This window comes from Patiria miniata, unplaced genomic scaffold (assembly GCF_015706575.1).
Source record: "Patiria miniata isolate m_02_andy unplaced genomic scaffold, ASM1570657v1 HiC_scaffold_18, whole genome shotgun sequence".
NCBI lineage: Eukaryota > Metazoa > Echinodermata > Asteroidea > Valvatida > Asterinidae > Patiria > Patiria miniata.
In genome coordinates this window covers 16,835,251-16,848,207 of record NW_024037056.1, presented here as the reverse complement: position 1 = coordinate 16,848,207, position 12,957 = coordinate 16,835,251, and the positions used below count along the sequence as shown (strand labels likewise).

Below are 12,957 nucleotides of genomic sequence, written 5' to 3'. Positions count from 1 at the left end.
CAGTACCCATTTACAATGTATACTACAGGGTAAAGAAAGGCAATTGGAGTAAAATGGCTTGCCCAAAGACACAACACATGGCCAGCAGCTGTTACTCCCCAGCTAGTAATGCCAATACCCACTCATACATCTGGGTTCTTAAAAGGCAGTTGTGGTAAAGTGGCTTGCCCAAGGACACAGCATATGGCCAACAGCTGGTTACTCCCGGCCCAGCTGTCTGTGCCTATTCATAAGGCAATTGGGTTGAAGTGGCTTGCCTAGGGACACAGCATATGGCCAGCAGCTGGATTCGAACCTCTGACCCTCTGGTAAGTATAGGAAACCTTACAAGCACTATGCAACTAACATTAAATGGAAGGCCAAAACCACATAATTAGGTTGAAACTATTCAAATCTGACCTTTGCAGTCAATGTTGAGTTGAATAGCGCCCTCATTGTTTTGTCGGAGAAGCTGTCGCACAGTCTGGCTGTCACCGTGCCGTGAGGCGTAGAGAAGTCTCTCCTCATTGGATGAGAAGAGCAAGGGGCTAGTGGGCTCACTGCTCGAATCTGACAAGGCATTCTCATCTGGGTCCATAGTCTAAATTAAAAAAAAATATTGATAAATTGAAAATTAGGGAATAAGGAAGATTGTTGGGAGCAATCATAGCCAACACTTGATGAAAAGCATTTCTAATATCGGGGGGGGGGGGAATTCTATCCTAAAAGTTAATTGTTAAAAAAAACAAACTCAAAAACTACATTTTAAGTGATTTTTCTGAAAAAAAGAAAATTTACAATAAATTATGTAAATTTCAAATTCAATACCGACTCCCTACAGTCCTACTATTATCCAAAAACACTTCACAATAATTGTGATTATTTATGTAACATTAAAAAATTACAACCAAAAAATAATAACGGTGAAATTTTATGCAGCGTGAAAAATTAAGTTTAAACAAAGAAGGCCGAGTTCAAGTTTATTGCACTTTTCAAACCCATTTAATCACTCAAAAACACACATTATAAAAATTATATAAGTGATTTTAATAAGAAACTTTCATTATAGTACTATTAAATATAATAGCCCAAATTCAAGTTCATCGCCACCAGCCCCCCCCCCCCCCCCCCCCACCAACTGTGTTGTCTGAACTTGAGTTGAACACTGAAACTTTATATTTGAACATGATGTTTCCCATTCTAATGACTAAAATTTAACCAAATTTCTTACTAAGTCCGTGTCGTCGTGTCGACAAGTTATTCATTGAAATCTACCAGGTGGCAGGGTGGGCCTTGACGTTTTCATGGTATTTCCCATTTTTTCCCGAACCGAAACATTAAAGTTAAACCTTCACCCCAAAAATAGCACATGACAAGTCAAGGTCACAAGTTGAACAGCGCAGCATGAACATCAAACACATTTATTGTAAACACAAGAGCGCGAGCATGGATACCAGACCAATTCTGCATTTAATACAATGCAGCCTGACCGAGGCGCCAGACTATACAGAGCCAGAAAATCATGACGTCACTCATTCAATGATGCGAAATATGGCGGTGCACCATCGGCAACAGAGCAGCACTCGACGAAAAGTTCAGGTAAATTAACAAAGTTCCAGGTCGTAGATCTTGCTTTAATGAGTTTGTGATAAATTCTACTACCTGAACCAGGTTTTTGCAATGCATTGGGTGAATTTTACGGTGCCGATCGTTTATAAACAGTGTTTTAATTTGTGGGTTGGTGGGGCGCCGGTGACGGTCGAAATGTCTTTCTGTAAAGTTTGTGTACGGTCTACACGGTATATCGGTATAGCAAGAAATGTTGGGCGCAATCGGTCGATCTGCGCGATCGATCGATCGCGTTGCGCGATGGGTCGATTCTGTTGGAACTTGGATATCTTGGACTTTACTTACCTTTTAATAAAAAGTCTCCAGAGTTGTGAATTAGAAAGAAAAGACGTCATGATCGATTTTTATGTGCTAATCAGACTCAGAGCATTTTAGTAAACAAAATGCCAATTTTTTTAGGCCTAACACATTGCAAACTTTTATGCAGGTTTCGTTCGTGATCCGAGATGAAGTGGAGCGGCAGCACAGGTCAGGGGTCAACGGCCTCCAGTTTGACCCCGCCTGCAACAAGCTGTACTCAGCCGGACGCGATTCCATCATCAGAATATGGAATCTGAACAATCCCAAGGTGAGATTTGCAGATCAAGAGTGCATTCCACTTTTAATACGCAAACAACGCAAACGTTGTCACTGATTTCCCATCAGCTGTGCACAAAAAAGATGGGGGTTGGGGCGGGCAGCACTACTTATTCAATTTTTTTTACGTTGTCCAAAAAAAAAGATTTAGGTTTGATTGCGTTGGTTGGGGTAACCAGAAACACAGGTATTTTTTCCAGAACAAATTCTTTACATGGACATCTCTAATTTTCCCTGCAGTGACCTATCACTCAGCCATCAGAAAGCAATAACATGTCCTAAAAAGTCAAATTTAGCCGGGAAAATATTGACGCATTTACTTACAAAACACTTGGAATTTTTTTCAGACCAGTCTTATAGGGTTTGTGCACAGGGTGTCAAGTGATGTCCAGGTATGGATCTCTATCCTTTTTTTTTCTTGGCCTAATCTGTCCAAGTTTATTCTTAACCAGGTATCATGATCTCAAAAAATGAAACTTCATTGTTTGTTTCTTTGCAGGATCCATACCAACAGTCTATGGAGCACCACACAGACTGGGTGAACGACGTTGTGCTGTGCTGCGATGGAAAAACATGTGAGACAATTCACCATAGATTTTTCTAGATTTGAACCCTAACTCCCTAGTCATTTTTGTTAACATGCAACCTCAGTCCTGCAAAATCCTCCAATTACCTTCATGGACAAATTTCACACATCCTCAATCCTCTAAATCCTCTTATTTCTTGAATGTGGTCCTTGGAGGGGTGACCACTGCTTCAATCCTGCAAAATCCTCCAGCAATCACTGTCAATATGTCGAGACAGAGCCAGTGACATCCTGGAGCAGTGCGGAGGATTTCAAGTATAATCTAGGCCTAAATTTATGAGCATAAACAAACAGTGCATCCTCCAAAATTAGCCACACATTTTTGCTATATTAACATGTAGTCTCAATCCTGCAAAATCCTGACATTTGACAATGTGTGTTTGTTTTTCTTGCCTCCAGTAATTTCTGCATCTTCAGATACGACAGTAAAAGTCTGGAACGCACAGAAAGGATTCTGCATGTCCACGCTAAGAACACATAAGGTCAGCAACAGCTTCTTTGTTGTTATAGTTGTTGGAACCTCTGTTGACAAAAACCTATCATCGTACCAAGTTGTGCTCACAGATTGAGTGAGAAATAGTGCTGTGCTGTTTCAGATAATTTAGTATTCTATTATCCAACTCGGACTTGATGGAATATTGGAATATTCGAAAAAATGTGTTGATCAAGTTAAACATGCGTCAGCCTAAACTGGCACTGATCGTGAGTTTCGCGCGTCTTCGCTTGTCGACAATTGAGGAAGAGATTATTGAAAATGATATAAAGAAGAGGTACCATTTTTAAAGAAACTTCAAGAAATTTTTTTTATTATTCCTTTTTTTATGAAATGACAAATTTTCTGAGGATTTTTTACCGCGATGATTTGTCACAGGATTATGTGAAAGCGTTAGCCTATGCCAAAGACAGGGAACACGTTGCTTCGGCTGGCCTGGACAAGCAGATATTCCTGTGGGATGTACGGACGCTGACGGCGCTAACAGCCACCAACAACACCGTCACAAGTAAGCACGGAAGAAAATCTGAGATACTTGGCGTGTTTCATTTTGGAATGCTAACTGTTCTGATTAGAAAACCCAAGCTGCCTTGAAATGACAGCTTTTGCAGTATGAGAATTTTTGCCAGAACTCTAGAAAAGCCTTTTCCACACTGGCATAAATCTTTATTCCAAAGGAAAAGAAATTTTGTAAAAGTATACCTTTTCTTCTCTGGAAAGATTCCCCTTGCTTTCAGGCTTTGCCAGATAGATAGTATCTCAAAAATAAAAAGGAAAACAGGTTTCATATCGCCAAGTAGACGGTGGTTTTAATAAAATTTCTTACTTCAATACAATTTTGAGCAATGGTAAGATTCACCAATTCAGTGATTACCTTCATTCTTATCAAAATGTCCTGAATTTTTTGGGGGGCAAAATCAATCACTCATATTATCCAGAAAGTATTTAAAAATCCACAAAGCATGATCGCGTTGTGGAATTTTTACTTGTTCATATTTTTTATTTATTTCCTTAGCTTCGTCACTGAACGGTCAGAAGGATTCTATTTATAGTCTTGCAATGAACCAATCAGGATCAGTCGTCATCTCAGGGTCAACCGAAAAGGTTTGTGCTTTTTTTGCTTAAACTCTGTAGGAATTCTAAGCAAATTTATCAATGAGTTCACAAAAACCGGTAAGAGAACATGACAGAAAACACAAAAGTTCGAGAAACATTCATCGCCACATGTGATGTATATTACTGACTGCTCATTTTGCAGATTCAGGCAATTTTCACGAAATGGTTAATTTTTTTAAAACAGATTCTTTGAAAAGCTTTATTCATTGATAAAAAAGTAAATCTCTCTTTTTTGAACCACGGATCATGTCTCAGTTTGTCCTCCTATTTTTACCCACAATTCCACGCAGGTGCTGAGAGTCTGGGACCCGCGGACGTGCGCCAAGGTCATGAAGTTGAAAGGTCACACGGATAACGTCAAATCTTTGCTGGTCAACAGGGATGCTAGCCAGGTAGGAACAGCCTCATGCGTCGCTTTGTAACTGGAACAACTGTTGTTTTTGTTCAGATTTTTATTCTTTCTCAGACTAAGATTCTTCTGTCCTATATGTTGATGTTCATGTCTTGGTCTTGTTATATTTTCATTGAGTGATCGGCCAGATCCCTAATCACTGTTTTGAAATGGTTTTCTTTCTTTCTTTCTTAATTTATTTCTGCACAATAAGTCTTCAGGACTTTTCTTCTGAACACTTATATAGGTATAAACTTCAAACTTGGAACATATATCGACCCTGATCCCGAGGTGTGCATAGTACTGTGATGTCATGAAGACGTCATTAGATATCAAACTACAGGCGATTTTAGTTGAAAAAGTGGCCAATTTCTTTCATTGCTTGACTCACCAATACTGATAACTTCATTGCGGGATAAATTGCGGGGAAGTTGTTCAGAATCCTGCAACTTATACCCGATACAACGTCCGCAACTTGTCCGAAACTCGTTCCCAGATATGAATTGAGACGGCCCTAAGAACTTCTGGCTCCATGACATCCTGAAGTCTTTTTATTTTTTCAGTGTTTGTCTGGCAGTTCGGATGGCACTGTTCGTCTGTGGTCCTTGGGCCAGCAGCGCTGCATCGCGACCTACCGCATGCACGAGGACGGCGTGTGGGCACTGCGAGCCAACAACTCCTTCAGCCACTTCTACTCTGGTGGGCGAGACTGCCGGCTGTTTGTGACCGATCTCAGGTACGGGGAAGCCTTGCAAGAATTACTGTCGGTGCTGTACGGCCAATTTACGAGACCAAAACTTGATGCTGCCATTTTAGCCGCAAGGCAGCTAAAATCAATCACAATAACCATCTCTGCCCTCACAGGTACCCATTTACTCCTGGGTGGGGAGAAGCAATGAGTGACAAAGTGTCTTGCCCAAGGAAACACACACCACAACCCCAAGCTGGACTCGAACCCACAACCTGCAGAATTACTCGCAGACCACAAATTCAAGCTTCAGACCACGAGGCCACGACACTGATATCTGACTCACATTCATCATAGAATAGCCCTGCCCATGTATTGTATTTCAAATAAAGATAGAAAGCACTTTGTTTCATTCAGTCTTTTAAAAAGAGATACATAAGTTAGTTTGTCTTTGATTTTACAGGTATCCGGAGGGAAGTGTTTTGATCTGCGAGGAACACGCTCCGATCCTGAGAATAGAAATCACCCCCGACCAGAACTCTCTCTGGGTTGCGACGACTCGGTCTGACATCAACAAATGGGTACAATTTAGAATATTTCACCCTTAACCACTCCCCTATGCTGACCTCCTTCCCCACCCTCAAAATATTCTCCATCCTTCATTGTAAATTATGTTTTTCATAAAATATAATTGTTACATACTAGGGCCCGTGGAACTCTCTCCCCCCCCCCCCAAAAAAAAAAACCCAAACAGTTGTACAAGCTGTTTACAACTCCCTAGAAACGTTTGATTCCAACGCTTAAAAATATTCTTTATGGATAAGAACATTCCTAATGGATTAGTTTGGGATTTTTGGAAAATGTTTGGTCTTGCAAGCTTCTTAGTACATATTTTTCTTGTTCCTTCAGTCACTGAGGGGTGACGACGCCAGGAATTCTGGGGATTACGACAACGCACCCTGCGAACCGTTCATCAAAACGCCCGAGTACACAGTCAAAGGTGAGCCAGTGTTTCCAAAAATGTTTCCGTAAATCGGCGGTACGCCAGTTCATGGATGCCATCGTCTTGGTGCAAGTCAGGCTAGGACCATTAGACAACTTGTGGTTGATTGCCATGACATGCTTCAATACATGATTGTTTTTTTTTTCAAGGTGGGCCGAGTGTCGTCCAGTACCAGATCCTGAATGACAAGAGACACATAGTGACCAAAGACACGGAGAGCAACGTTGCTGTCTATGATGTGCTCTCAGTAAGTTCAATTATATGCATATTCATTTGTACTTCAAGTATCAAAATTTCTCTCCCATGGTATTTTCAAAAACCATCTCAAGAATTTTTTTTTTGGTATGAATTGCTGTTTTGTTAGTAAAACACAAGTTCTGTTTATGGAATAATGTCTTCACAACTTTCTCCTTTGACAATAGTTCAATTCTCGTTTACTTTGTGTCCCAATTTCACTGTTTTTGTCGCAGGCCAAAAAAGTGGAAGATCTCGGCCAAGTGGACATGGAGGTGGTCATCAAAACCAAACATCAGATGGTTCACGTGCCTCACTGGTTCTCAGTAGACCTCAAGATTGGGGTGAGCTCGAAAACAAAAACACCTAATGGCCCGATGATCAGGGGTAATAACGATGTAGTGCCCAACCTCGTTCCCAGGGATTCACCCTCAATAGTAGACCTGTTCAGACCCTGATAAGGAAAGTGGTGTTTGTGTTCTTGAGCAAGGGACTTTACTACAATTGCTTTTCCTGACCCAGGATTTTGAATGGGTACCTGTGAGGGTAGAGACTAGATTGCGCTGATCTGGAGCTGCTGCAGAAAACAGGTTTCATGGCCTGATGAGCGGGGGTAATAATTGTGTGGCCGTTAAGCCAGTGGTATAAAGCCCTACGTAAGCACCACGCTATAAGAGTTATAAAATATGGATGTGTTTGACTGTCATCTTACAACTTAGATAGCATGAAGTTGTTATGATTCCTAGATGGGCACAAATCCACAATTGGGCCAGTCAACTATGGGTCTGATTGTCACCTTAATACAACTCTGAAAATAATTGCCAATATTGGAAGATCAATGCATTTATAAGTATGTGACACTATGTTTATCATTAGATGCTGTGCATACACCTTGAGGAGAGTGATTGCTTTGCATCTTGGGTATCCTCCAAAGATGTTGGCTTGGGTCCCGTAGATGGCCCAGAAACCAAAGGTACATCCCAAAGTTAAAATCTAGTGAATCGCAAGATTGTCATCACAAGCTTATCGTAAGCCAATCATAAGTCAATCACAAGTCAATCACAAGTCAATCACAAGTCAATCACAAGTCAACCACAAGTCAATCACAAGTCAATCACAAGTCAATCACAAGTCAATCACAAGTCAATCACAAGTCAATCACAAGTCCATCACAAGTCAATCACAAGTCAAGAACTGTGACAAAGGGATCCCATTTTGTTGTTCATTCTTTGTAAATACTCTAACCAATTTTATGGCACTGCTTAGCCAATTCAGTGTTTTACCCGTGATACCACCATTACATTTCACACGCTCATAATTTTTCACCCAGGATATCTCCCAGTGCCTTTGTTAACTCACAAACATCCGTTACAGACTTTGTCGTGTGGTAAGATTTGATATTTTTCAAATTGATGTGGATGGATTTATTTTTGCACCCAGTGAACTTTGGCGGGCTGCTTCTTCAGGCGTTGTTGGAACACTGGCCACGAACGCACAGCTTGGAACCAGAGGAGATGAACGGACATGGTATGACATAAACAAAAATGAGCAGATTGTTGAGTTTTAGTCTTTCTTTCTGCCTGTTTGTGTGTCTGTGGCTCATTTGGGATAAAACATTTGAATAAAGTTTAAGAAGATTTGTCTGTTGAACCGGAATTAAAACAAGCAGGTTGTTACCTGAGCAAGTTCTGCTAAAACCTAAGAAAAAGTCCAGGGAGTATTTGCGAACTTGAAAAAGACTTTGAAAACAGCTTAGATTTTATTTGTTGCTTACAAAAGCCTTGAAATGTCTTGAAATGTTTTCCAAGATGCCTTGCGCACACATAATGAACATCATGCATTTCTCATCATGTCTGAAATTGCTTGTCTCATTTTATTGGCTAAATTTCACTTCCGGGCATAATTAAATTTGGGCAATTCCAAAGCTTTTCTCACACGTAGCAGTGGGCACCGCCATTTTGACAGCACTTTTTCTATGGCGTTTTGGTTCCACTTTAGGGTTGGCACACTTGCGAGGCATAGCTAACGATCGCAGTAATGTTAACATGAGTGGAACGCGCGTCAGCTTTTCTGTATTGTTCATTACCGTCTCGTGAACCGCTTGCAGTATTACGATTTGTTGCGATTTGTTTCGCAGTTAACGGTCACAACAGCAGCCCAGGTGATATCAATCTGTCCATGGATCCTGTACACCAGGGCACGGTCCTGCGTAAAGGCAACAGCTACTTCAGCGTGCCGTCACACACCCCCGTCATCTTCAGCGAGGTCGGAGGTCGCACGCTGTTTCGGTTCCTGTGCCGCGACGCTGGCGGGGACTCTGAGCGGATGCTGTTATCGGAGACGGTGCCGCAGTGGGTGGTGGACATCACAGTCGAGGTATGTGCATTAAATTTGCTGTACGCCGGTATTATTTTGCCGAAAATTTCGATCTTTTGCAAAAGGCAACTTTTTCAAGCCAACTTCTGATAAACAGCCGAACGCCACAAAAACTGATTCGCAAGAGTCATTTCAACAGTATTTGTACGATATTTCGTGCTGAAACCTCATATGTTTCAATACTCCTATTGTCGAACAATAGGCCGTGCACAATGTCCAATTCAAGATAAACACACGGTCCGCCTCCACAGACTTCACAGACTTTGTGTGTGTGTACAAAAGGCACGAGGGATTAGCGTGTTTAGACGTCACCCGGAGGCGAGTCCAGGCAATCTTGATGTCTTAACCCGTCAGCCGTGCCTTTGTATAAAAACAGCCAGTGCGTGGTATCACGTCCTCCGACATGAACTGGTTTTGAAAGTTTTGAGTTAAAAATATAGGAATCTTTGTTTGTAGTGTATGTTTCAACTTGATGAAAATCGACCCACCGTTTGAATATCATAATCAATAATGTGTGGCTTTTATTCTTCGGTGTAAGGTTTTAACATATTTTATTTGTTGTGTTGATTTTTTTCCCAGAAAAATCAGCCCAAATTCAACAAGATATCCTTCTTCTTGCAACCTCACTCCAGCTCAGGTGCCAAAACCCTTAAAAAGTAAGTTTGTTGTTGGACATTTTGGTGACTTATTAAATCTAAAGAACAAACAAAAAGCTCTGGTATTCATGTGCAATTTCAGTTCCTTACAGAGAAGTCACCAACTTCAAAATTCAATTTTATCTCAGTTAATCATTTCGTGTGGAATAGTCTGGTGCCTTGACAATAAAGCAAGTCAATGTTTGGTTATGAATGTGGTGTCTAGGGCTCAGACCTGAGCAATTAATTTGTAGCATTGGTTCAGAAGTTGCCAGGTCATTTGTACATGCATTCAACTTGTACTATTAAACAGAAAATGACAATAAGCAAACTGAAAAAACATAGGAAAGTTGTGTGCAGAATTGGGGTTTATTTTACATTTAACATTAAAACACACAGTGCCCGTTGAAAACTTAAATCAAAGAGTACATGATACATATTCATTTCTTATCGCAAAAATTGAATTAGACTACACATAGGAAGATACCATTAAAAGGTTTACTAGGCTTGAGATGCTCATTTCCTTATCCTCTCTAATTTCAGGGATAGACTGTCGGCAAGTGACATGCTACAGGTCCGTAAAGTCCTGGAGCACGTGTACGAGAAAGTGATGGGTGCAGACAGTGGGTCAGGGATGAACGGGAAAGGGCCACAGGATGGAGATGAAGATATGCCTAGTATATCGGAAGACAAGGTGGAGTTGCTGTGCCAAGACCAGGTATGAAATTTGCAAAAGGAACGATTGATCAAGTGCTGTGGCCTCGTGGTTAAGGGCATTGGATTCGTGGTCTGCAGGTAAAGCTGCAGGTTGTGGGTTCGAGTCCTGCCTGGGTCATGGTACGTGTGCCCTTGGGCAAGGCACTTTGTCACTCATTGCTTCTCTCCACCCAGGAGTAAATGGGTACCTGTGAGGGCAGAGATGGTTGTTGTGATTGAATTAGCTTCCTTGCGCCTAACAGGCTGCATCGAGCTGTATACTCCCCAGGGAGCTGAGATTGTCTTTGAAATGTTTTATGGGCCCAATGAGCAGGGTAATAATAATATAGCGTCTTGAGCACCAGTCCTGGTGGATATGTGCACTTTATAAATACCCACTTATAGTATCATTATTACTAGTACTACCACATTTGGCACTAAAAATGCACTCTCTGTCTTTTTCAGGTTCTAGATGCGAACATGGATTTGCGAACGGTCAAATATTTCATCTGGAAAAGCGGGGGTGATCTGACGCTACACTACCGCAATAAACAAACCTGACAGTAGTCAGTCTTTTGTATCGTAAAACACGTTTCCCAAGTCAGCATCTTATGTGTGCCAAATCTCTTGGCGGTGTAATTTATTTCTCGAAAATTTTATAAAAATTAAAACCCACAGAAAAAACAAACGTGGAATTTAAGTTCGAGATCAGAATGAATGGTCACTCTGTACAAATACGTATATAATTGTTAGATGTTTCCAGTCGAAAATGTAGAAACAGTAATGTTCCAACGTACATGTATTTACCTCAATTTGCACATTTTTTTATTGTAGGGGGAATTACATACAAACTGCCCTCAATTTTTGATGTAAATGAAAAATGAAAAAAAAAAAAAAATGGTTTTTTTTGGCGAGTTATTTCTTTTTCCGACAGTAGAGATCATATAAACTCAGGTTTCCCGCTGTCTGGGAAAAACCCTGGGAAAAGTCATGGATTTTCATTTTCAATTCTCAGGTCTGAAAAAGTCGTGGAAATTTGTCAAAAATTACTAGAGTCAAGGAAAATTAATGGAATTTTCGTAACTTTTTTTGTTTTTGTACCCGACAAAATGCGACTAATTTCACTGATCCATTTCACTGAATAGTTTGATTTCAATTTTGTGCCCAGTGAACAAGTTTTTACAGTTTTGGTCTGCACGTTGATGAACTAGGTCATGGATTTTCATAATTTGGTCACGGAAAAGTAATGCTATTTTTGGTGTCCTTAAGGTGTAGGAACCCTGTAAACTTAACCCTTTAGGCTCTATGGTTGTATTGATTCTTCAGTGAATAAATACAATGTAATACAATGTAATACATTGTAATACAATGTAATAAAATGTAACACAATGTAATACATTGTAATACAATGTAATACAATGTAACACAATGTAATACAATGTAGTGCAGGTGCTAGTGGGTTTAATAATAGAAAATACTGGTCAGTATTTTCTCTTTTAGGGGGTGCTTGGCTAAAATAAGCCAAGAATCTGGTAGAAGCACACTTCAAAGGAATTTTGGTTGGCTAGTTAGTAGTAACCCGAGTTTTTGCTATGTAAAATGTTCCAAGCGAGGAGGGCTCCGTGAAGAGCCAAGTTCAATCTGCAGCAAGGAACAGCATTTATGTAAAAAAAAAAGAAAAAGGAAACTGTGTAAATATATATAATAACTTTTGTATCTATTAAGAAAATAATAAAAAGAAATGAACATGATTATACAAATTATAACCGGTTACATTGAGATCAACCAACTGAAGAAAATAAAGACTCGGTGTTGATTCTGAAAACGTTTTTGTCTTGTTCTTTATTGATCATTTGTGGGAGACGTGACTTTTTAAATTGAGCCAAAATCACTTTCAGGATTATATTACACAAACGTGGTTCTTGTCAGGGGGCTGGGGTTTGGCTAGGATTTTTTAGGGTTACAACTTCAATGCTGGTTAAGGGGCTCTCGCCACTTTATTTGGCTATGTTTGAACGAGGAACTTATGACAATGATATTTTTTTTAGCAACAAATACCGGGGAAAGTAACAAAAGTAAGCAATAGGACTGCATTTTGTAGAGGTTAAAGGATTCTACAATTAATGTGACAAATCTGCCCATGTTAAGTACAAATGGAGCAGAAATTAACCTTGTTTGAAAAGTCAGAATATTACTAACAAAAGCCAGTTTGTTTTTTAATACTATACAAAGATAAATTCAATAGGCATTACACAAGATAATGCTACATTGTGTACCGTCTAAAATTATTTTTTTTTAACAATAAAAGTTATGTAACATTACAGTAACAAAAAAAATTGAGGTGTCTTAGAAAACAAATGTACATTAACATATCTAACATGAACAAACCCACACATTTTTCTGAGTATAAAACATACAAAATGCACCACTGCTCTTCATTTGCATATGAAATCTGCATATGAAAACCTTGTAATTTGTATAGTCATGAATATTTATGTTGATAATAGCATCATTCAGCATTCTTAAACTACTCTTGTGACGTCACTCTATTCCGT

At 39.9% G+C, this 12,957-nt stretch overlaps 2 protein-coding genes across 2 annotated transcripts in view; one reads left to right on the top strand and one right to left on the bottom strand.

Annotated features, from left to right (window-relative positions):
• LOC119725188 (oxysterol-binding protein-related protein 1-like) overlaps positions 1 to 577 on the bottom strand; it is a 33,485-nt gene extending 32,908 nt beyond the window's left edge. Inside the window, exon 1 of the mRNA XM_038196549.1 lies at positions 400 to 577. Within this exon, the coding sequence (XP_038052477.1) occupies positions 400 to 577 (178 nt within the window). The remainder of the gene's footprint in view (positions 1 to 399) is intronic.
• Positions 578 to 1,475: 898 nt separating this feature from the next.
• On the top strand, positions 1,476 to 12,227 carry LOC119724920 (WD repeat-containing protein 48-like). Its single transcript, XM_038196237.1, has 18 exons — positions 1,476 to 1,578; positions 2,036 to 2,176; positions 2,684 to 2,759; positions 3,170 to 3,252; positions 3,642 to 3,771; positions 4,279 to 4,367; positions 4,670 to 4,771; positions 5,334 to 5,506; positions 5,922 to 6,039; positions 6,368 to 6,458; positions 6,611 to 6,708; positions 6,932 to 7,039; positions 7,572 to 7,668; positions 8,136 to 8,222; positions 8,833 to 9,071; positions 9,651 to 9,727; positions 10,250 to 10,424; positions 10,868 to 12,227. The coding sequence occupies exons 1-18, from the start codon at positions 1,519 to 1,521 to the stop codon at positions 10,961 to 10,963; spliced, it is 2,040 nt and encodes a 679-aa protein (XP_038052165.1). The 5' UTR covers positions 1,476 to 1,518; the 3' UTR covers positions 10,964 to 12,227.
• The last annotated feature ends 730 nt before the right edge of the window (positions 12,228 to 12,957 follow it).